Genomic DNA, 25,204 nt, shown 5'->3' on the forward strand with positions numbered 1-25,204 from the left:
ACTGCATCATGAGTGAGGAAGCATGACCCCATGAGTGGACGTGAAACCTCAGACCAGAAACATACTATAGTATGTCTGTCAGTTCATGTGTTCCTGAGTTACAGGTGATTCAGGGTGAGTGTGAAGTTTCCATCTGTCTGTTTGGTTACAGTGAAGCACCACATGAAAGACAATCTGATCTTCAATGACAAACTCCCCGTTGTCACTGAAGAGTACTCATCTTGAGCATAGTCCTCGAGGTCATTCTATCTGTCAATCCACTATAGATAGCAGGCGGCTGTGGCTCAGTGGTAGAGTGGGTCGTCCCTCAATCAGAAGGTCGGGGTCGGGGGCTCCTGTGGGTCAACATGTCAAAGTGTCCTTGGGCAAGACACTGAACCCCAACTTGGCTTCAGTGCGTGAATGAGTATGAAAGAATAGTCTCCTCCAAATTACATATCCTCCTGTATGAATGATGTGTGAATGGGTGAATGAGGATGTCATGCAAAGCGCTTTGAGTAGTTGAAATAACTAGAAAGGCGCTATACAAATACAGATCATTTACCATATCATTTGTGTGAATGAATGACTGTGACTATATGGCCGTGATGTAGTCAGTCTCGCTCGTTGACCAGGGAACGTACAATTCCACACCGTACATCCATTAATCACATTTTGTGGAATTGTTAGCGATGCATGACTTCCGTATTTGAATCAAGAGCATTGAATGAAGAGCTCTTAATTCATCAGCTGCACTGATGTCTGCTTCCTTGTATTTTCTATATATTTGGAAATACAAGCTGAATGCCTTATTTGTCCGCATTTATTGAGGACAGGGTATTGAAGTGATATTCACTGAATATGAACCTGTGGACAGGCGTGGAGTAAAATACACATTGAGTTATCAGGTCACAGTTGTGTGTTTCATTGTGTGAAGGTGTAAAAGTTCACTTGATGACTCATGTTCACTATTTAACAGAGGTGGGACCAAGTCATTGTTTTGCAAGTCACAAGTAAGTCTCAAGTCTTTGCCCTCGAGTCCCAAGTCAAGTCCTGAGTCAAGACAGGCAAGTCTCAAGTCAAGTCCCAAGTCCTACCATTTGAGTTTCAAGTCCTTTCGAGTCCTTTTAACAACAGAGAAATAATATTTACACAGATCATGTATGCTACATCTGTATTTATTCAAACCTTTTTTAGCAAGAACATTGTTCAAACACATTTGAAATTAACAAATGCAAATGTAATTTGCACAAAAAGTGCTGACATAGTATTTCCATAGCATACTGCACTATAACTAGTTGCACAGCAGTTTCTGTCCTGTATTGTATTGATCTCACATCATATTGCAAAACGGTTTTCACCTTCAACTAGACAGGCCCTTTTACTTTACTTAACTTAAATCTAGCCTTAACCTTTTCCAAACATGTCATCACTTAAAAAAAAAATTCCTCAGTCCCTAAAAAATTATCTGAATTATTACTTCTGAAAAACTGCAATGACTTTATGGTGTATGTGTGTGTGTGTGTGTGTGTGTGTGTGTGTGTGTGTGTGTGTGTGTGTGTGTGGAAAGTAGCAAGTCTTTTCAAGTCAAAAGGGTCAAGTCCAAGTGAAGTCACGAGTTACTGATGTTAAAGTCCAAGTCGAGTTGCAAGTCTCTTTACATTTTGTCAAGTCGAGTCTAAAGTCATCAAATTCATGACTCGAGTCTGACTCGAGTCCAAGTCCTGTGACTCGAGTCCACACCTCTGCTATTTAATAAAAGCTTTAAAGCTTGCTACAGGCGTCTGTTGTAACTATGCTTGTCACATCTAAATACGTTCTATTAGAAATATTGCAAATTTGTCAGCTAACCATTTTCCAAATCATCCTTTTTGAGTTTGTTTAACCCTCCTGTTGTCCTCGGGTCAAAATGACCCGCCACTGTGTTAAAAACCAAAAAAAATTCCCCTAAACGATATTTTTTCAACTTGAAATTTGATGACTTTTCCTAGATTGACCCCAACATTAGAAAAAGTGAATTGTTGCCTTTATTCACATTTCCATGTAAGCTGTACAAAAAAAGGTACAAAGATCGTCTTCGGGTCAAAATGACCCGACAGTCAAATTGAGTTGAAATCACAGTCACAGAGTTAGTTACACACCACAGAATGTGAGAAGGTTTTAGTTCTGTCTCAGATCAATCAGTAGCAGACCTAAACAAGACAAGACAGGTGGTCTTCTTGCAGACTGCACTGCCTTTGATCTGACCCAAATGTAACAATATTGCCCCTTTGTCTGTGGATTCCCAGAGGCTATAAAGGTGCTGCAGATGACAGTACCCCGAATTATCTCTGTGCTGAAGCCATGAGTGCGCGTCATAACGTCGAACAGGCTCTAGAGCTGATTTTTTCAGATGTCCAGCAAGACAATTCAGAAGAGGAAGTGGAGGATGTATCAGAAGAAGAAGATGGGGAGGAATACCCTATAATACCCATAATCTTAGCAGGTGTATACAGTCATGCGACTGCAGCTAGTCTATGGGATGCAGAGAGTGGAAGGCCAATTTTCTGAGCCACAATGCCACTCAAACTCTTTCACACCTACTCAAGACTGCTACGATTTGATAACCGGGAGTCAAGACAACAAGAAACAATAATACAATTGACAGTGTCATAGCAACGAGTGGTGTCTTGAATAAATGCAATCTTTCTGCCAGGTGAAGAGGGAAAACTCAGCTATTCACACAATTTGTGGTGAATGACAAGTTGTTTCTTCAAGCAAAATAAGATTTGGTGTTTCAAATTCAATTAAGTTGCTTATATTGGGGGTTTAATGAAGATGGGTCATTTTGACCCGGAGGACACGGGGTGTATACAGAATATGAGGACAACAGGAGGGTTAAGTTAATTTAAGTACAACTACAAACACCTGAAACTCGCCTGCAGTGGATAATCCATTACTGAGTACTGGGTCGGCTTATTGTCATTCTGCCATGTGCTAATGCAGTGCAGATTTACAAAAGTAAAACTACCTGATATCCATCAGTGTGGATATGGATTCCCTAAACCTTCTGCCATTTCATTTTCCATTGGGTATAGGAACGATCTGAAACCAATGAATGGGAGTATTAAAAACACTATAGCAAGCAATAGAACTGAAAATGTTAGCATGTAAAATAATGTAAAAAAAAATATGGGAAGTGTAGTAAATGGGCTGAAATATGCAAACACAGTAGCCTTTAAGGCTCTTAAGTCGAGAAACTCAGAGCAGCATGCAAGCCTCATCAAAATTCCAGAGAACGGCTGTCTCATTTGCATAGAGCTGATCAGAGCCAAGTCAAGGATTGGTTTCCTCTTATGTGTTTCTACCAGCAATACCCTGTGCTGGCTTATAAACCAGACAAAGTATCATGTTTCCACCAGTAAATGACAAATAATGTTTCTGTATTGCGTTGACAAACAGCCTACCTTGTTATTCAAGTGTGGAGACTTGTTGGCTTCTCAGCGCACTGATCCTCACACAACATATACAGGATATAGGGCATTACACACTGCATCGTTTTTTTAATGAAATATTAAATATCTTTGACAATATCAATAATCATCATCAACATTTAAATATGAAATCACAACAACACATGTGCCTAGCTGATTGCCAGAAATGGGCAGCCCTACCGGCTGGTTGGGTGAGGAGTCAGCCGTCAATGACTATCAATAAAATCGTTTTTTTCAAAAATAACGAATCACTGCAACCAATTGAGGTCGTTCAGCATACAGGCATTCATCAAGTGGACCTGACTATTTGTAAGTACCAAGACACTGTTCTCAGCTTTCCCCAAAATGTCCATGAATCACAACATCTTGTCCAGAATGCTGCTGTCCAGAACTGAAACAATGAAAAAGAGTCATTCTTGCTCTAAGTCCTGCTTAGTGATATAGATCTTTAAGGTCAGAGTATTTTTTTCTGATAATCTATGCATATAATTTCCCCCTGACTTTATCACTCATACGCTGTCAGGTGATAGATTCACGAGATGCAGTGTCTCTTCTAGTGAAGCTGTATCCTCTGACCCAAAATCTGGACTTGTGTTCGTCTGGAATCACGGTACTTTAACATAAATTACGTTTTTTTAAATTTCAATTCTACCTTTTCAGTCTTGGTCTTGTTTGTTACTGCAGAATCACAGTGCTAAAAGGAATCTATATCAAATCAGCACTGTATCACAAGGTCCCTGCCAATTTCCATCTATTTTTTTCTTGAGGGCAGTAAGTTCTTTCTGTTGTGCAATCAATCATTTTTAAGAACAGCTACCGTTCTTTTCAGTGGTTGGATATTTAATTTTGGAAAAGGATTTAAGGTCTCTACCACTCTACCACACAGGCAACACCTGTCCGTTACTACAGCTCATGCCAGTGCCACATGTCGTGCCACCAGGGCTTGAAATTAACATTTCCCACCCGCCAAATGTGGGATAAAAATTGGCAGGCGCTGTGTCAATTCTACCGGCCACTTTGGCAGGTGAGTTTTTTTGATCTTGCTTCTGTATAAACACCAAGCTTCTCCAATACTGAGGTTTTGACTTCTGTGTCCTCTAGCTTGCCCTCTATTTTAAAATAAATATTACAGAATATTTTTTTCTTAATTGACTATTGATTCACCTCCGTTACTTTCCTCCTGGGTGTGCTGTGACAGTGACTGTGAGGTCTACTGACGTTGAGACAGCAGCCAATTAAGTTCAGTTCTCCACTGCATGGGAGAAACTTTCTTGCAGCTGAAGCTGTACACTGCAGCATGAGATGGATAGTGTGACCACATTTGCATAAACAGTCTATCCTCTTTCTAGCAAAGCCGCTGTGCATGTATCTGCTATAACGAAGCTGCTCCTGTAATGCAGAACACACCACGCTACTCCTCCTGGAGCTCACATCACACTCACATCACATAACAAACGCAAATTCACTTGCACGCTGTCTGGGTGTGATGTATGATAGTTCTGGTGCCAAGGTGAAAGTAGCATAATAAAACACTATGGCATGGACATACTTCATTTATTCTGTCTTGGGATATGGTTGTGGAATTTCAATTAATGGACCTCCAAACATGTCACACGCGAACATATGTTAGCCATCCTTATATAAATTCCTCTAGCTGTGAATTTTTTCCACCTCAAGAAGCCAAAATGTTTGTGAAAGATGCCCCAATGGTACAATTACTGCTTCTACAATAATAAGAAGTAGAAGAAGTTGGAGAGAATAAAGTGGTGTTAAGTACAGTGCACCAATTAGTGGTTAATTCTTAAAAGCAGAATCATCAAGCTGCCATGTGGCTCCTCTAAAGCTGTCACATTTCACAAGTTTGCACTTTGATTTCTATATTTATCTGTATGAGTTCTGTTTTCTGCCCTTTGAAATTCCTGAATATATTCCTCAACCTCAATTGAATTATTTTTAGAATGTTTTTGTACATTAGCAATTAAGCCAACAACACCTTTCTCTCAACAATGAAACAGCACTATGTACACTATGTAGGTTATAAGTTCTAACTCATTCATTACCAGGCCTGTTTACTCTTGAGACTGAACATCTAAAAGCAACTTTGTTGTAAGGCTCCGAGGAGGACTACTAATCTGTGAATCCCAGGAAGACTATTTCAGATCAGACACTTAATACAGGGTACCCCACCCAACCCTATAATTCGATGGATTTTGACAGGAAGAAGGGTCTCAATATAATATGAATTTCCCATTTCAATTTTCCATTCAGCTTCCCCTCCTCTGATTCCTATTCAAGTTTTTTTTAAAAATGGGCACACTGAGAAGAAATCAATTCGATCCATGCCCAGAGGCTGCTTTCAGAGGCTCCTAAACCTGTATTTCTTCTTTCCCCATAAATTTATCGCCTTTGTGCAGCAGCACAGATGAGTGTCAAATCTCAAAGAGCTAAGACCACAGTGAAAGGTACTCAGCACCACTTTTGGAAATATCTTTCCACCCTGGTGTTGACACTCGAAAGATCAACTTAACTGAATGACATTCGCGAACCATGTGGGAGATGCTTAAAACTTACATTCAAATATTTACTAATATTTAAACACACAAGGTTGTTCACAATATGATTGTAGTACAATCTTTTTAAAGAACAATAAAGAGAAGCATTTTAGAGTCGGCCTTAATTTCAAGGCAGCGCGATGGCAAAGAAACAGGGACACAGTCTGACTTTTACAATTCTATAAAAACAGATAAGAGATAGCAGAAGAGACAATATGTACAGACTTGCAAGGCTTTCAACCACATTGTGTATTGAATTTATCTTCCAAATAGCATAAATGCAGCCTCTGTAAGAAGAAGATGTCATCTTTATCTTTTCTCAACAATGTGTTGTTGTGACAGTGTAAAAGAATTGGAAAAACTCATTTGCTTTGTGTGTTTTTTGGGACTAGATATTATGAGAGATCCCTTCTGGTGAGCAATGCATCAAAACAGGTTTAAGGGAGTCGACATAATGAAATATTTTGATAGAGAGCTCTCATAGACTTTGGGCACAAATACGACACGAAGAAAATTCATCACCGAATAAATGCTATGAGACCAAAGGCTATAAATGACAGACAGGTAAGCTCACATCTATGTATTTTCCTGTAGTTTACAAAAAAATATGACCGTCACATTGGGCCGAGCTAAAAATAAATCAAATCACACACTTACGCAACAGGGCTGGAATGATATTACAAACTAGAGAACGATTTTGGCTCTTTTCATCCTGTCTGGCTCTTTTAAGTTGACCTTTTAAAAGTTACAGATGCCCTTGGGTCGGTCTCTTGAGAAATGACTTAAATCTAAAATACATCACATAACCTCCTAAAGTGAATGAATCGATTTATTTACAGAGACAAAGATATAACACCGTCTGATAAGTTTTGTCAAACTTGCTCAAAAAAAAAAAAAAAACCTGTGAAGTCAGAAACTATTTTTAGGGGGATCACTTCGTAGGAGAGGAGACTTATCAAGCAAGGTGATATTGAGGTAAAAGGTAGGGAGACAAAGAGGCTTTCTCATCCTTTGGTACAATCAGCTTGCGCGTCTCTGGGGAGGCGAAGCTGTTTCTCCTCTGTTGCCTCCTCAGTCAACCACGCTCAAAAGGAGGGACCTTGGCGGGGAGCAAGTGATGAAGACATCCTTAGTGAGGGGGAGTGAAGGGTATGAGGGAGACTGCGCCACAAGGATGAAGCCTGCACTTCACAGCATACAGAGAACCACAAGGAGACATCAGGGGAGACACTTTGTGCGATATCAGACGTGCACGTCTCAGGATGAAGGAAGGAACGCTACCCAAGAAAACAAGAAAGGGCTGTATTATAAAAGACATCACAAGGTTATTCAAAAGTGATGGTTTAAAGACTCTTGGAGCCATTTGAAGATGTATACTTCTGCATTTTAGTGTGGCGCTTTGAAAAAAAAAAAAAAAATGCTGATTTGCTGAAAGTTTCTTCTTTTCAAAAACAGTGTCTCCATGTCACTGACAATTCTACAACTTTGTGTTACCGGATATGGAACAACCTTGATTTGACCATTATTTGATGTGACTCATTGACTTCAACTGATATTTCAATCTCCACCAGGCATAAAGGTGCGTGGAGAGGAGAAAAACTACATGGTACAAAATGATCTTCGCATGATGTCCTGCACTGCTGCTGCTCTCCCATGACTGGGACTATCAATCTGGGGGGGGAAGGCGTTACTCAGTGATTAATGTGTGACAGGCATGAGATGTTGTGTTTTACGAGGTCCAACCCTCTGACGCAAAACATGGGTCACAAGTGATCCGACTGAGTTTTGCCATATTTTTGCAATGAATATATTTTATATTCCAGGCATTCATTAAATATTTTGGTTTTGGTAACCACACATCGTTATCTTTATACTTAATTACTTTATAAATATCTCTCTTTTTTTTTAAATTTCTACATTAATTTTACATACATGGGTCAAAAGGAATAATAAGTATTAATTATGAAATACTATACTTTTGATATTTGGAAATGTCTGTGCTTAGGAACATATTTACTGGAGACGATAAACAGAGAAATACAACTATTCACATGTACCCATGTGAATAGTTGTATTTCATATTCACCACACATTCATAACAGTTCACTACAGTTCACTACAGTTACATTACAGATACACTACAGGGACCTCATTACAGAAAACCTTCCTAACTGCTTGCCTATCTTAGCTGAACATTTAAAGATGGACAAAATCTTATCTTTCCACTATGGAGGCAATCCCTAAACTCTGGCTGTATCCTAAATGGACTGGACTTGTAAGGTGCCTTTCTATTCTAAGTACTTAAACATTACGTTCACACTCACTGAAGCACAACTTGCTGACTGGGGGAGCCGGTGGGGTCGAACCCACGATCTTGTGATTGGTGGATGGCCAGCTCTACGTCTGAGGGTAGCTGTATCTTATCATAAGTTGAGAAATCCTGACTAGAAACTTGATTCTTCAACTCGCACTCATCCTGTCGTGCCTATATCGTTGATTCAAATGTAATGTCAGCGGCTGTCTCACTTCACTTGTCACTGGCTAGCTAGCTGGTTAAAACAGGCAGGCGTTCCATTTTAGCTTCAATGAGTCGGGGTATTAATCACTTCGCTGAATAAAAGGAAATCCCAACCTTTTGGGAAGTTGTCTTCCAAATTATCCTCCCAGTATAACGATTTAATGTGGCAAGAGGTGTCAGTATGCAGAGTTTTGGGGGGCTGAGGATGCAGTAAAATGAAGTGGTCCACCATCACCAGAGAAGCCAACAATCTGTTCATGTTGTTCTCCATCCTCACAGTCATTGCCATGTAGACCCAACAACAGTGGTTGAATTTAGGACAGGGTCTATGCTATCCTAACATGGGATTCCTGACTTGGGAAATTCTTTAATTCTTCATTCCAATTAGGATGGTTCTGTAAGATAACTAAAATCCTGTCCTAAGGCAGGACAGGATTTTGTCCTTAATGCAGTGAAGAAACGTGGTGCTGTAATATCAAAAATCCTGCATTTCATCCTGAACTGAAATAAGAAAAGATTTCAGACTTAGGAAGTTTCTGTTATGAGGCTCCAGATCAAAATGTTGTGTTATCGGTATGAATGATAAAGTGACAAACATTTAAATATTAAATGCAATATTGTTTCATCCAAATCACTGCTAAAATAATTATTCATGTGATAATCTAAGACAAGATATTTGATGAATACCTGGACAACTAAATGATAAAATAAATTAATTAAGAAGGGGTTTGCATAGCTTGTGTATTAAAGAACCAATAAACGTTCCCTCATATCATGCAGAGTAAAAGTTGGTCATTCTAGCAGCCCAGTATAGTCGACACAGACCTAATTTGTGCTCTTTAGCAATAGTGCCATATGGTGGTGGAAGCAGCAGGGGCTACTCAGGACATGCCTACATTTAAAATGAGAAGCCAAACTTTTAATGTGCCTGCAGGGACTCTTGCCATTATGTGGGTGTAGAGAGAAAATGCCTCTTAGTAATAACAACATAAAGGGCTTAATTGCAGAAAATGAAAACTAAACAGGACATCATCATTCTCCATGAAAACAAAATGATAATTTGCCTCGTATGCTTGACTTTGGCCTGGAATACATAAGCACATATGTCACTGACACTGACACCAGCTTCATGCATGGTCACACCAAGCTGCTAGTAATGCATTTCACCCTTCGTCATGACACATATACATCTAGCTCTCCTAATAGGCCCTCATGATACCGTGTCACTGTCCATGCTGAGTTTTTAGCCACTTTGGGCCAGTGGACTGCTTTGCCAGTCGTTACTTCTCCGAGCACAAGGTGTCATTCATGCAGATTCCTACAAAAACATAGTGGTATTATGATGGCTTTCCCTTGTACAAGCGTGTCATGGTACTGGCCACGGTAAAATTTTACATGGTAGGGCATTGCGTAATTAGAAAAAAATGGTATTCATGTCTGGAACCACATACAGCAATATTCAGAACCTATACAGTATAATATCATATACTGTAAATGAGGGCTGGTGGTATCAATAAAGTTGTTAATACACAACTGATTGACTGAAGTCATTTAGTCATTTTCTTGTTCCAGCTTCACGCTTTGCTTGCTTGTCTTTGTCTTAGCAGCACTGAGCTGCAAGGCTTTAGATTTGGACTGGATAATTTTAGAATGTGATTTCAGAAAAAAACATGCCCACATGTCCTTTTTGGGACTCCATGAATATTTGTCTGTTTTGGCAATGGATGGCGATATGGGGTGGGATTCCTGTGAAGTAACATGGAAGCCCAGCATGGTGAGCTTGTGGAATAGGCTGCTGGGTTTTGCCAACCAACAGGGTGGCTAGTGCAATGTTATATGGGGATTCGTCTGTTAGTGGTGAATAAGACCTGAAATACTCGATTTACTAAAAGAGTGTGGGTTTGAAGAGAATTGTTTCCAAAAAGCAAAGGTAGAGGAGACGAGACAGGAGGAGAAAAGTAACGTGTGACAGACACAGCGGTGGTTTACGAACTCAATCAAATACACAGTGTTTGGCACTAATGGATACAGTTGTGGTTTTGTTTTTGTTTGGATTTTTGTTTTATGCCTTTTGCTGCAGTGCTGTGTTTGTGTGTCTGTATATTTGTTGCATTCCCATTGTAGGATATCTCAGTGTTATTGTTCGGAGGTTTATGTACCATGGTTGTGCCGTCCTTGTCCCAGGTTTACGTTTGTTTGAATCATGTTTAAGTTTATATTTGGATGATGTTGATTGTATTAATGGTCCAGGAGTGATGGGAATTTCTCACTATTTTTCAGACATTTCATAGATTAAATGATAATAAGATCGATTAATCCTACTTGTTAAGCATCTAGGCTGTTAATTTACTGCACTGTCTAAATTCAGAGGGCGTTTGGCAATGGCCTAATAATTTCTGCCAATGTTTAAGTAAATAAATTAACAACAACAGTTTTTTTTCTATTTTTCCCATCATCTCTGTTTAATTTTTAATTTGAAACTGTAAAAGCAACATTCGTGACTTATTTAAAAAACGTTTAGACTTTATTTTGGACTCACCTAAATGTAAAATGATGGAAAATGTGTATAACCTGAGCCTTAATTTGTAAATACTGATACATGCTAATGCTAATTACTCTATTGATTACTTGAAATTTATGGTTTACACTAAACTATTGTTTTCCAGACTGAAACTCCATAAATTCGGGTCAGACTGTGTGGTTATATATCGAGGATGTTATTAGTTGTTATAATGATGCTTGAATGTGTATTGTAAAGGATCAGTTAACAGGGATGATCGAACCACATGCATTTTCGCACCCTGTCTTCATTGTTATCTCAATTTGACATCTGTAAAGTTTTGTTTCGTGACTGCTTCTTGCACAATTGCGAGGCTATCGCAGTTCTTTAGCTATCGCAGAGTGTGTGTGTGTGTGTGTGTATGTGTATGTGTGTCTGTCTGTCTGTACACTGTCTGTGGCCAGACGCACACGTACATACACAGACTGTCCACAGACACACACGCACACAAACTTACAAGGTGAAAGCAACACCCGCCGACAAACGCTGTCTCAGCTGGTAATCATACTGTGATTAAACACCTTTGCAAGCATTCCTGCTGAACCTGCGTCTCAGTAGGTCAAATGGTGACATTATACCACAATAAGCAGCCATGTAAATGATTTGCTATGTCAACAGTCCCGTTAAGATATGTGGCATTGTAAAACTTATCCCAGCTAAGCCGTTTCAGAAAGTATCTCTTCATTCTCTACGGAGTGAAAAGAAAACATAATTAAAGCCTCATATCATTTTAACAAACTTAGTTTATTAAAACAGTCTGACTCCTGTGAACGCAGCTGTTTTTTTTTTTTTTAGGTCTCATGCGCTCTGGCTACCATCAGGTAAACATATGCATAAATTATCACAAGGCCAAATACTTTGTTTAATTACTTTTATATGGATTATTAGGTCATACTGTTCGTTGTATACAGGGCTGGTCAATGTCACCCGAAATCAATGCCATGATTAATTGTCACATTTACCTCAGTAACGATTCATAAATGATATCTCATTAAATACACACGTGCACAAGGTTCTCCGTCCTCACTAAGGCTCTTCTTATTAATTCTTTGTACTCAACAATAAACAGGAAATCGTGGTACCACTAATTTAACATAATCAGTCAGTTAAGAACTCTTGCAGGTATTTGATTACTAAAACAGTAAAATCAGTAAGGGGCTTTGATTCACATCTCTTCTCTCCTGTAGAAAATATATGATTTATATGTGCTATTAGATTAAATACTTTTATGTGCTTCTGTTATCTCATTCCATCTGCCCGCTGTTAAATGGGGTGACAGTATTTTAACATTATGATGACATTATTTCACACGGTTGTATAACAGACAACCTGCTTGCCCCTCACGCAGGTCAGGGAGCGCAGGGGACACCGTGTCACAGCTCCGTGGCTCAAGGTGTAGCTGGCTTCGGAGCTAACCTCCGTCACCATACTCAGCTGCTGGTAAACACAAATCGACAGGTGCTGCAACATTGATTTTCTGACCGTCTGTGGCTCATACGCAACATTCCTTGAGTCACCTCCGATGAGCTCTTCAGGCACAGTGTCTCACTTATTAGTCATCGCCACACACACACACACACACACACTAGACTGTACTCTGTGAAAAGGAGCTGCACCACTTCATATTATTTTCCCACAATTTTTAGCTTCATTTTAATCTGTACTTCGCTGACTGAAGCCAATGTGTGCCCACACAGCTGACATGACATCTCTTTTCCTACTAGTTGTTTTTCATCTCAATGGCTAAATAATGATTAAACATAAGCTTTTAAAGCCGTAGGTTAAACCATACCGACTCCACTTACACACTAATTCACAGTCAATCAGAGTCACTGTTAATGCGCTCTTCTTAATCGCCCTCTTATATCTACATTGTCTAATGACTCTTATTTATTACCTACAATGTTGTAGGTGGTGCTACAGCTAACGTGGCAAACGGTAACTGTGACTTAACTTGCTACATTAGGAGAAGCTAACAAGTCAAACTTATTCTCCAAAATGTCATAGTTAGTGGTGGCTACATTAGCTGTAACTAACAAATGGCTGCTAAGGTCTGAGCCTTCCTTAACTCCAGCGTAGTTATGCTACATTTTCAGAAGTCAATAGTTTGATTCACAGAAATCAACATAGTGACACAGGATGGGAGTTTTAAAACCTGGCTTGAATTCAAGGAGTTGAAAATATCACTTCACTTTCAGCTGTACAGACAGCAGACACTCCTGCATGTCAACATCCGCTGTCTTCTTGTTCTTACTGTTGCAGTTAACTCTGCAAATGCATTCTACTCGAGTAAATGTGAAATTATTGGTGTAAAAAAGTACATGGATGAAAGTAAAAAGTAGAGGCTTTAAAAAAAGTACTCTGAAATGTCACTGCCTTACATTTTTAAGACAGGCAAGGGAGCCTTTAAAATCAAAGAACACATTTAGTGCATTACCATGTCAACCTGCAGACTAGTGCAACAACACCGTGGTGCAGTCCCCAGGTGTGAACTGCACCACGGGGCCCTGATGTCCAGTAAATAAATTCTATACACAGACATTCACAGCCTCTGAGCGCATGTTATAAATAGCCTACACAACCTCCTTCGTCAGTGTAGTCGTACTGGAGTTAACCAGAAAACAGGCCAAACCCAGCCAATAAAACAAAAATGACAGACAAATAAATAGGACTACGGACACCACGGTGGGTGTCACATTAAGCCACATAAATTAAATACCCTGCCAGTAACAGCAGAATAAAGCATCATCAAGGCAGACAACACAGAGGTGTTTCATCCATTAGAGACTTTGTGGTTGCACTCACCTGTGTGAATGACATTCTGTGAGTTTTGTGCGCTGTGAAGTCCTCTGTCTGTTCTAGCTTTAACTTCTCTGCCCATTCATTTTCAGTGCATAATATAACCAATCCACCCAGCTTCTGTCCCACTGTGCTACTCAAAAAGTTTTGAAATATTTTAAGCTAAAAGAGCAACTCAAAGTCAAAGCAGGTGTTGTCGAAATCAGCAGAAATGGTTTACACATTTTGAAGGTATAAGTTCAGTGTAGAAGTGTAGAAGTCACCACTGGAGGATCCTCCATGAGCATGTTAGCCAGACGCAACATCCACCTGTTGGTCACACAACATTGTAGGCGTGGTTCACGGGGGAGGGGGGTGATTGATTGAAGTAGATACAAGTTATTTTTTTCTTTTTTTGGTTTTACCTAAACTGAGTTAATGCTAATCTTAATTAATGCTTATCTCGCAATGACAGCATTGGCACAGTGTGTCAGCTGAGTTTTAAACATGGAACTATGTCCAGGTTTGTCAGGTCTGTATGACAAAATCAACCCAAAGGCCAACCAAAACCAGCCCAAAACCAGCCCCAAACTACTCCAAAGCCAGCCCAAAAGCCAGTTCAATAGCAGAACTCACAATATGCTCTTGCAAAACCATATGTATTATATCTAAAAAGTAACACCATGAATGTTTAGAGTGCCAGAATTAAAAGCAGTTTTCCCTGAACAGTTTTTTTTTTACTTAGGTCAAAAAATGACCTTATTTTACTAGATACTGTATATTATCATAAATAAAATATAGCTCTGAATGTGAATGTGTAGACCAATTCAGTGATGTACAAACTAGTCTGTTGCTTTACCATTTGACAGCGTGAACTTGATTTGTTTACTTGCAAGAAAGACGGCAGAGGTGAGGATACAGAGGAATTTATCCCGAGGGATACATGACAAAAACATGAATTTTGCATGAAGAATAAGCCTACCCAACGAGTGGACAAAAAAAACAACCATCCACCAGCAACAACACTTGAAATGCAGTCCAATTCGAGAGGAAAAACACAGACCTGGCAACCCGTGGCTCTGCCCTCTTGTGGCCACAGACAAAACTATGTTGTTACAGTAACAACAGCAAATGGAATTACTTTAACAGCTAATTATATGAAGAATATGTAGCATTGAGTGAAAAGTAATTTATAAAATCAACATCAGGGATGTTAACATACCAGATAACACTGCTTTATCATAGTCTGACTGCAGTTTAAACATTGTAACTGCAAATGAAGTTGTTAGATCTTATCTCATAAAGGTTTAGTAGATGGTATATGGAACATTGTGACAGTTTGCATCCTTGAAATTGATTTCTAGAAAATATTCATTGATGAGCACATGTACTGTGCACTATGTACTCATGTGTTCAGGCATGAGGGAGTTGTGCTGCCCTCCCGTTTTTAAGGGAGCATAGAGTGAATCCAGGCTGTAGCTGATAAACAGCATCTCTGGCTCCTAGCACATTTTAGAGGACAGAATATGAGCAGACGATATGATGCAACCATTAAATGCTTGTTTTTTTGTGTGCTGTGCAAAATCTGCGGGTATAAAAACAGGCTTGCTCTCGAGACTACAGGCGCTCATCGGCTGCCCTGCTGATGAGTGCCTGGTTAATGTCAGCTGAATGAGGCACTGAATGAGCAAAGGGGGGGAAACTGGCGTGTTGCTAATGCAGCCTCAAATGAGATGGAGAGAGAGAGAGAGAGTTCACTCTTTGTCCGACAAAGGTTTAAAACTCTCCTTCTAAAATAATGAAATAACCCATTCCCAAGTGGGCTTTGAAAAAAAAAAAAGTAACATCAAGTTAAGGGAAAACATTTTTCTGACAAAGCTCTGACAGCACGGAAGGAAAAAAAAAAAACAGACAGAAGTTCCTTAGCCTAGACTAAGTGATGCGCAGACTACCAGTTCAATGCTGGGTAGAAAAATCCTTGAGGAAGCCGATGGGTTGTTTATCTTTGCCTCAATTATCACCCCAGGGTTTAGCTCAAAGACAGTTACTTAATAATTCATCTGCTCTTTGAATTCATTTCATTCTTTTTTTTTTTTTTCCCTTCAATGGGCTCCTAGCCAACACGTTTTATTGGCGCTGTAAGCTGCTCGCAGTCAGCAAAACTGAATGGTAGTATTGGTAACGAGTGGGAAGGAGTCACGCAATTTCATTAAAAGAAAAAAATCGTTAACTTCCAGATAAAACTATCTCCGAGGACAGTCTGCACTGTTAATTATGACCAAGGTACAAAAGAAGATGAGGCTTATTCCTTGTGGACAAGAGACAAACTACATTGTCACAAAATGAAACAGAGAATGTTGTCGCCTTCTGCTTGAAATGTTTTTGCGCACAATCAATTGAACAGGTTGTGGTGCTGATAGCACTCTGTAGGACATTAAGTGTGATGAGCAGGAAGGTGACACGGGAGATAAATGAGAGAATAATGGAGAATCATATCAAGGACTCTTGAACAATCCCTTACGGTGACCCGAGGCATGCTGAAAGACAACATGGCAAACACTTCACAATGCATCTGATGAGTCTGACAAAATTGGCATTCTGAGAGCTCAGAATTAGGCAACAGCGTTTGAGTCACGCTGTGTGACGATTCTGGCCAAGATGTTCTCTTCACTTCCCGAACAAGTACAGGACACAGAGGGAACAGCCGCTCCCTAGCAATCCATCAAAGCCCGCCACCCAAACAAGCCTCTCTGCACACAAGCACACAAAATTGCATGCATATACAATCGCACAGAAACTCTTCCTTGTTGTACACCAAACTGCTGTGTCTGCAGGCGTTGCTGTCTTTGGGCTTGGCTCGTACGCCATTAATCCCACCCATTTATAAAGGAGCGCCTAAATATACACAGCGCTTAATTAAAGTTGGGCATCCATTATTGAAGCGAATCCTAGTTTTATGGGATGAGAAGGTAATTAGTCCCTCTACACCTAAGCGCTCATCTCTGATTCTAGGGGTTATAAATACCAGACCTGCCACCTTATGAAGGGTATCCTTTAAATTACATCTTCACGCTTAACAAAAGGTTACAAGAAAGGATATCTGGAATTACGTGACATGATGTTTAAACACAAGGGCTATTAGGATGTTCTTCATCCAAGGGAGTCGCGGCAACCCAACGGTCATCTGATACAGACAACAACACAACAACCTTAGTTGTCTCGGACACTGTGCACAGATCAACCCGGGCCTGGCTTCCCAAGGTCAGGCTCTGCTCTGAGGAGACAAATAACCTTTCCTTGTAATCTTTGGAATGTCGCATAGGAATCACTTTGGGTAATAACAAATAATGACCCTATCTCTACCATTGGGAAAAGAGGTATTGATTTCTTTCACCCACAAAAGCCTGAAATTATGACCTTAGCTTTACAGGGATGGATACGTCAGCGTTAGCAGAATGAAATATCTATTTTATGTGATTGGTGACGGCACAGAAATCTATCCCTCAAGTGTTGAAATCATAATATACTGAATCTATTATACTGCAATAAAATCACATATTATGTGCTCAAAGGATATCAGCCTGCTCGACGTGTGTACCCTTTACGTCCATTACTTCATACGCAACTACCACAGAAAATAACTGCTAAACAAAACGTGACTTGTTAAAGGTGAGCAGATACAAATATCGGCTCTTGCTCGAGCGAGCTCATGCACTCGAGGTGTTTCACACTGACATTAAAATTGCAGCAGCAGAACTTTACTTTAATTTGTAGAACTATGGTTTACAAAAAGTTAGAGGCACAGAAAGGAAATTATGTTGTTGAAAAAGTTGAAGCTGTTTAAACATTTTTGTAATCATCTGTAATCTTTGCAGCTCTCCGCTCAGCATCAGCATTCATCTATGCAGACTAATTCTGTTTGGAATCTTGCATGTAAAAATTAATCTATGTTGAATGCGAGCTTGACATTGCATGTGTAGTTTCCTGTATAACACTGGGCTAAGGGTGATGAATATTACAAACCTGTCCTTTACAATTTTCTGACACATATTTTAAAGTTTAACCAAACTAAAAGAACACATCGTTGAGATAAGTAACCTAGCCTTATTCTGCATGCAGACCCGCAGCCAACAGCAGCAGGCAGTGATTGTTGTGTATGCAATGTATCATACTGAGCTACATGCACATATTTTTCATTTTATGATTTCTTGTGCATAACTTGTAAACATGATACTATCATTGAAGTTTGTAGTATTAATAGAGCTGAATGTTTTGTTCTTGGATGTCATTCAGCGGAGCCCTCTTCAATTTAACTACAGCAGAGCGGAAGGAGGTCAAAAGGCTAAATTCTATTGCACTGCCAATTCTCTACTGCCTCTGTTTTTACATCTTGTTGAATGCATTCTGTGCAGGCCGAGACTGAAAGTGATTTGACAGTAAATTCGATAGCCTAATAAGGATTCTGCCCATCTGCTTATTTCAGCATTTTCTCACACTGAACTTCTCATCCATAACCTTTCTGCTCAGAAGTTGATTTTGACCTTTGATAACAACAGAGTGCCTAATCGCAAATTATCATACAGTAATGCGTCACCGATCACATGTGCAGGCACAAAGCTCCGTAACAGCTCATTCGCGTTAAGGGATAAAATTGAGCTAACATGATACATAATAAAACGGCCTTGTTATGTGAACATGGTGGTACAGCATGTTCCTCATTATCAAGATATAAGTTGGTCAGTGCAATTACCCAGGGGATATGGTAAATAGCGTACATTGAAAACCTAAAACAGACTACCCCCAAATGATTTCATTATTGCACTTGTAAATGTGAAGAATATTGTGCATGATGTATTGCCTGTGACTCCAGAAATGAGCAATTTATAGTTATTTATTTCATTCGTCGTCGGCTGTAGCTTGAGCTAAACTGATCTTCACAGTATTGCTATGACAGTCTTTGGAGAAATTCTCTAGGCCTTTGGGTTTATTAAAGTCAACATATGTTCATGCGGTGCAAGAAGAAAGGCAAAGACTTTTCAAACTTTCCAGAGAGTGAAGGACAGTAGCGGAGATACCAGGAGTTCAGGGTTTAGCCTTTTAAAACTGGATGATTGAATTTCTTGGCAGGGGATTCATTAAAATGATAATTCTTATTTATGAAGCCCTTTAAAAAATTAAAATACTCTCCGTGTACTGCTTCCTATTAATTAACTTTTTTTCCTCTCATTTTCTTTCTTTCTCCTCTCTACTTTTTTCTTTACTTCCCACTGAACTTGACACACTAATAGGTTATGAATAATTCTTTTTCAGTTTAGACGGCAATTAGCCACAATGCCAGAGGCCATCCTTCTTCTTCTCTTGTGTAGTGGTGATTTAAGACCCAGCCGAGTTAGGGTGCTCCAGCTACCCCACGACTACACCATTCTCTTCCCACCCGACGCTGAAACAAACAGTTAACTGAGTAAACCCCCTCCCATTGATAAAGTCTTTCACTGACGTCAGTGCTGGGGACCACTTAACCGGAGGTATAGAGTTGGGCATCACTGGGAACAGAGCCGAGGGTCAGTGGCTTTGTTAAAAAAAAGACAGAAATAGCTAAGCTAAAAGAAAAAAAGAAACATGACAACTATAGGCAGTTCTCAGAGGCATAAAATGTGATAATGGAGTAATATTGTCACGTGGTTTCTCTCTCTGATGTTCCACTGAAAAATGTTCCACCATTGCTAATTAGCCATAGGACCACATGGAGAACAGCATGTCTTAGCTGCCGAAATTGATACATCAGAAGCAAGCGAAGCAGCTGTCATTAGAGGGACTTAAATACAATAATTACAGCACAGACTGAGCAATAGGCTACAGGCACACCTCCTCTAGTGATTGAATGAGATATCATGCAAACTGAATAACGGTAATAGGAGTTGTTTGACAGAAGGAAGATTTGAAGCAAATGAAAGAAAGGAAAGACTGATCAATATTAAAGCTCTGTTACCTTTAAACATGGGCCCTATTTTTTTTTTTTTTTACATATTTTGGGCACAAAATGACTGGTAGATACAAAAACCTTTGGAATTGGTTCAGTATATCACCACCGCCAACAGCCAAGAACAGGAGGTGAATGGACTGTAATGGGTACGTTGTAATTCTCTGGGGCAATTGCGCCCCAATCAAAGTATGTCCACTACAAGTGCTTGTTTTGCCACCGGCAGGCTCAGATTGTCATTCGAAGTGTCTGACAACAGTTTTGGAAAGGATCCTTACCGGGTAGACCTGTAAGATCATTTTCGTTGTACTGCGCTATTCAAACCTAACAGACTCCATTGACAAATACAGTTATTTTACCTCGTTGCAGTGGCTGGTTTACTGTTGCCTAAGTTTGTTTGTGTTATTGTGTGTTACGCAAACATTGAACTGAGTATCATGGGCACTGCTGGAGCCTCCTGCTCCTCTTAATCCCCACCCTCCTGCTGCTTCTCCAGCACACAACCCTCTGCTTATCCTCCAGTCAGCACTTGCCAGCTTTTACCGCCAGTACACCATCCACACCCACTGGCGCTTCCACATATTGTCTGTTAGCCTATCAGCCGCCAGCCTGCTCATTCTGCCCAACACCTGTTGCTGGTTTGCTCATTTACTCCTCAATACTTATACTAGTTAGTTTGTCTTAGTTCTTCACCAGATCATCGATTGCCAATTTGCCAATTTGTATGTATTGCCTTTTGGATTTCTGACCTTTGCCTGTTTACCTGATTTGTACCTCTGCCTGGCTGCCTGGATTTTCAGTTTTGACCTCTGGAATGGACTGTGCTTAACTCTTATCACTGTGTTGCCTTACTCCTGCAGGGGCCTTGAGCTGACTCAGTCAGCAGTAGGCCACCAGTTACTGTTCTTGTCAGTGGAATCTGGTGGCTGATAGTGACATGATGGCTATTTCTGGCGAGACAAAAAGGATCTTAGAGGTCTAACTCAGTAGGGATCTTTTGTGTAATGTTGTCAGACACTTTGAATAACAACCTGAGCCTGTCAGTGGCAAAAAGCAGCACTTTTAGTGGACACACTTTGATCTGGTGCAATTACGCCAAAGGATTACATTACAGCCATAGTAATTAATTCGCTGAGCATCTACTGGACCAAAAGGTTTAAAACTATGGGAGTTATCATTTAAATCTACACGGTTACATAAAGGCAGATACATATATATATATATATATATACACACAAAAAGATACACACATAACTAGCCTACACAAGAAGTGTTTTGTCTAAAAATATAAATCCTTTAAAAGTAGATGTCAGAGAGATAACCCATGCCTCTGCCAACACTAAACACTTCTCAAAATTCGCTGTTACAGCAAAGAGGCAAACTTTTCATTTGGATTGATTTCTTGACATTGCCCACATCCTTAGGATTTGGAATAAAGAGTCCATTTCTATCAGGTTCATATTTGAGGGAAGCAATAAAGTTGTAATGGCAGATATTTCAGATCCAGATCGCCACTGAATTATAATGAGTTCTATTAGTCGACAAAATTTTAAGGAAATGTGCTCATTAATTCTCGATGTCATGCAGATAGTCGTGCCTGCAGGATGGAAAGATAGCCACAGTGGAGAGGCCAAAAATAAATAATAAAAAACAAACACTGTATCAACCTGAAAAATCACCTCTGTGCAAAATATCTTTGATATTCATTGGGCGAGGGTGATTAATCCACTTGTTGCCTGTAGTGCTCTTGTTTTCTTCTCTGAGCCAGCATCCATCTGAGTGGCGTGTCATTTTTCAAATTTTTCACACAAAACCTCAACATGCAGCAGAAAGAGCTGATGGATGTTCTCAAATTCATCCCAGTCTGATGTGGGGAAACTGATCACTGGTATTAGAACAATCATAATAATTAAACCTTCGTTTTTATCCAAACGTGCACGTGCTTGAGTCCTTCATACTTCAATACCCCAAATGAGAGCCAGAGAACATAGATGATGAGACTGTGTAGGTGATTGCTTTGTACACTGACATACATTGCATTTTGGGCTGTCAGGATGTCAGACTTTCATCACACGATTATCATGGCCAAAAGGATTCACAATAACAATATTACAATAGCTAATACTAATAATAAAAATTGAAAAAAATTGAATTTTGAATTGAAAGTTTGTCACCATAACTTTAACCATAACTGCACAAAAGTGTAGAAACATAGCAATGGATGGAAAAAGACAACCAAGCGGACTGATGAACAAAGATCCACAAGGCCAAACTCTGATGTACTGTGATTTATACAATGGTCTGGGTAAATTCTTGATTCTGACTGGCTACAGGGTGTCCATTGACCGATCTAAATGAATGTGTGTGCTACATTAAATCAGTAACCATAGCAACAGGGACTCAGTCAAAGCCTCTGTTTACAATTTATTACAACACGCTACCAAGATAACAATGAATGTCCTCCTTCAGATCCTCATCCTCTGAACACGACAGGTTGTAACAACACAAGCTGCAGGAAGAACACTGGATCACATCATCCCTCTCTAATAGTGTCTTTGAACACTTCACACAAAGTGATCGTCAGTCACGGGAGCGAGCCCGAGATGGGGCCTTTGTTGGTGATCTTCAAAAAGTGTTGGCAACTCGACATAAGCAACCATTTCACATCTCACCTCAGGACGATGGAGGCAAGGGTTGGTGTGAAGACGTTGGTGGTATCGGTGGGCTTTTCCTGCAGACTTGGGTGTCTGCCAACACTCAAAAAATCTAAAAAACTCCCACATCGGAGAGCTAACTTTTGTCTGGGTCCGGTAGACTGTCTCGCTTCTCTTCAGTCTTCTCCTCCAGCATGATTATCAATGGCAGTGAGATTAGTAGCAGCCACACAGCAGCAGGAACCAGCTAGCTATTTCCTCTGTCAGGTCGATATGTCTGGTGCATGTGTGTGTCGTTGGGTGAGGAAAAATGTAACCGTACAGAAATGATTTCAAAGGCGCTGGATTATTTACACAATATTATCATGTGTGTATTTTAAAGATAATATCAGTATTTCATTATTTAAATGTTGCAGTTATTGCCAATACCGGTATATCGCAACACCCCTAGTTGCAGCTTTGGCTAAGCAATAAATGAGACCCTCTAATGATTAATTTAGTTATTCTGAAGATCTGGCGTGTCCGCTCCTTAAACCTGCAATAACAGATTTTTTTGGCCACTTGGGGGCAGCGGAAGACAAGTTGTGAACACAACATGGACGTATCACCAGTTGACATGGCACAATTTGGTGAGCGGTTGCACTTACACACACATCCAGGAGCTACAGAGCAACGTTAACATTCATTCGGAGTCGTGGTTATGGCCAGCTGGAAAATGTAAGTCCAATAGTCACTGTTTTTTTAGCTCTGTTGGTCATCGCTAACTCCTGAAGGAAACGTAAGGCTCTTTAGCTGCTGCACTATTTTTCACCAGCTGGCCGCTAACCATGTCTGTCTGCTGTTTGGTGCTGAGCAGGAAGTGTGCAGTAGGGTTTTTAGAGAAAGGCTGCCTGCTGTAGCCTAACAGACAGCTAAACAGCGAAACCTGTCACATTGTCAATTGGCACATTGTAATTGTATATGTGATTATAATATAACAAGCTTAATACTAAAGTTGCAGTAAGAGTATTTGCATTACTACTTTTTTTTCTACTAGAATTGCTTGTTACTTGCCAGACAACCTCCCACTTTTTTGAGTGATCAAGACGGCTCTGTCTGCTGTCTGCAGGCCAGGTTTTCAATCTTTGTCATACTGTCCGATCCACTGACTTTGAAAAGTCCTTCTCCATAAACTCTATGTCCCACCCAAGCATTCTGTTTTAACCACAAATACATTATACCCTGTGAGCGAGAGAAACCACTGAAAGGAAGTTTCTTAGGCTTTAAAATAAATGTAAAGTGCAGCGATGGTACTCACACATAACAGTAAGAAAAACATTCCCTGAAGCCAGGACAACCTTCTCCCTCGTTGCCCGGTCGTAGATGCCCACGTGGCATTCGTAAGGCCCGTTGTCTGAGATCCGCACCTCTGGGAGCCTGTAAAATACAAAAGTTGCTCTGTGAGTTGATACTAATCTTTGCATTTTAGCAGCGTTGACGCAGTGACGCATAAAGAAGACATTTGATTAGGAAGTGCATAGGTGATGGTGGCAAAAGTTCAACTCATAGTCGCTCATCATTTTCACCCTCTCTCTCACTCAACCTCTTCCCTCTTCTAACATATCAGCTGCTTGTGGGTGTTTACACTTTTTGCACTTAACCAACCAACCAACTTCTCGCTCAAACCCTCATAAGCCAATCATTTCAAAGCTGTCAACTTTTAAACCCATCCCTCTCTCTCCACGCTGTCAGCTGTCATTTCAGGCAAATTGATGCGAACCTCCTTCACCCAGTGCTCATCACATTCGGCTGCCATAGGTCCCTCTGCTGTGCTCATCAGGAGTCTGCTTTACATAATTCAGTTCAGAATTACATGTATATAGCGTATACGTGTATCTATATTTATGTCATTTTGATGGTTCTAACTGCCAAAGGCTTTACATGCCCTATCATGTACTTGTCAATAGATCTTAATCACTCTTAAAGCTCTAGTGAAATAAGACTCTTTTCGACTACTACTACTTGATATAGAGGTAAAAGAATCCCCACATCTCCTCCTAACCTGAATAAGTCAGTTATTTGGCTTTGATTTATCCAACAAGCTTAGTTTTGTGCAGAAATGTAAAGTATCTCACATGCTGAAAGTGAAAAAGCCGAATGTGAAACATACAACAAACTTTATGTGACATGACATGACATTAGTGCACTGTATTGTTGTTTTACATATTCAACAGTTTGAGAAAAAGCTAATGTTTACAATACTAAAGCTTACTCGACACCAAAAAACAAAGACAAGTTAAACGCAAGAAATCGGAATTATAATAAACTATACAAACAAAACAACCAAAACTATAGCAAAAAAAAAGTCCATATTAACTATTAACCCAATTGAAATTGAATCAAAATATGACAAATATAAAAACATTTCTAAATCTCACAAAATCTGACATCCTGAAATTGTAGAGAAGTTTCAGCAGAGGAACAACAACCAACAATAACTCAGTCAGTGACAAAAGATGAACAGTTTTGAAAGCGCTAGGGGAGCGCCATCTGTATTCTGCACTTTGCTACTATGTCAACAGTGATAATCAAAGTGAGACACCACTAGTCACATTTAGCCCCTGTGATTTATTCCCACAAAACAGGAACAATTGTCCTTGCCGCCCGAGTGTTTCCAATGAGGACCTCTGTTGGAACAGCGGTAGGACATTCAGAGACGCTGGCCTTTAAT

The 25,204-nt window shown here is 39.9% G+C and overlaps 1 protein-coding gene across 2 annotated transcripts in view; it reads right to left on the reverse strand.

Annotated features, from left to right (window-relative positions):
* Window positions 1–25,204, reverse strand: part of igsf21a (immunoglobin superfamily, member 21a) — a 171,816-nt gene that overhangs the window by 47,490 nt on the left and 99,122 nt on the right. For both annotated transcript variants that reach the window (XM_070850545.1, XM_070850537.1), the window contains exon 4: window positions 23,792–23,910. In XM_070850545.1, coding sequence (XP_070706646.1) covers window positions 23,792–23,910 — 119 coding nt within the window. The remainder of the gene's footprint in view (window positions 1–23,791; window positions 23,911–25,204) is intronic.

This window comes from Pempheris klunzingeri, chromosome 2 (genome assembly GCF_042242105.1).
Source record: "Pempheris klunzingeri isolate RE-2024b chromosome 2, fPemKlu1.hap1, whole genome shotgun sequence".
NCBI classification, from domain to species: domain Eukaryota; kingdom Metazoa; phylum Chordata; class Actinopteri; order Acropomatiformes; family Pempheridae; genus Pempheris; species Pempheris klunzingeri.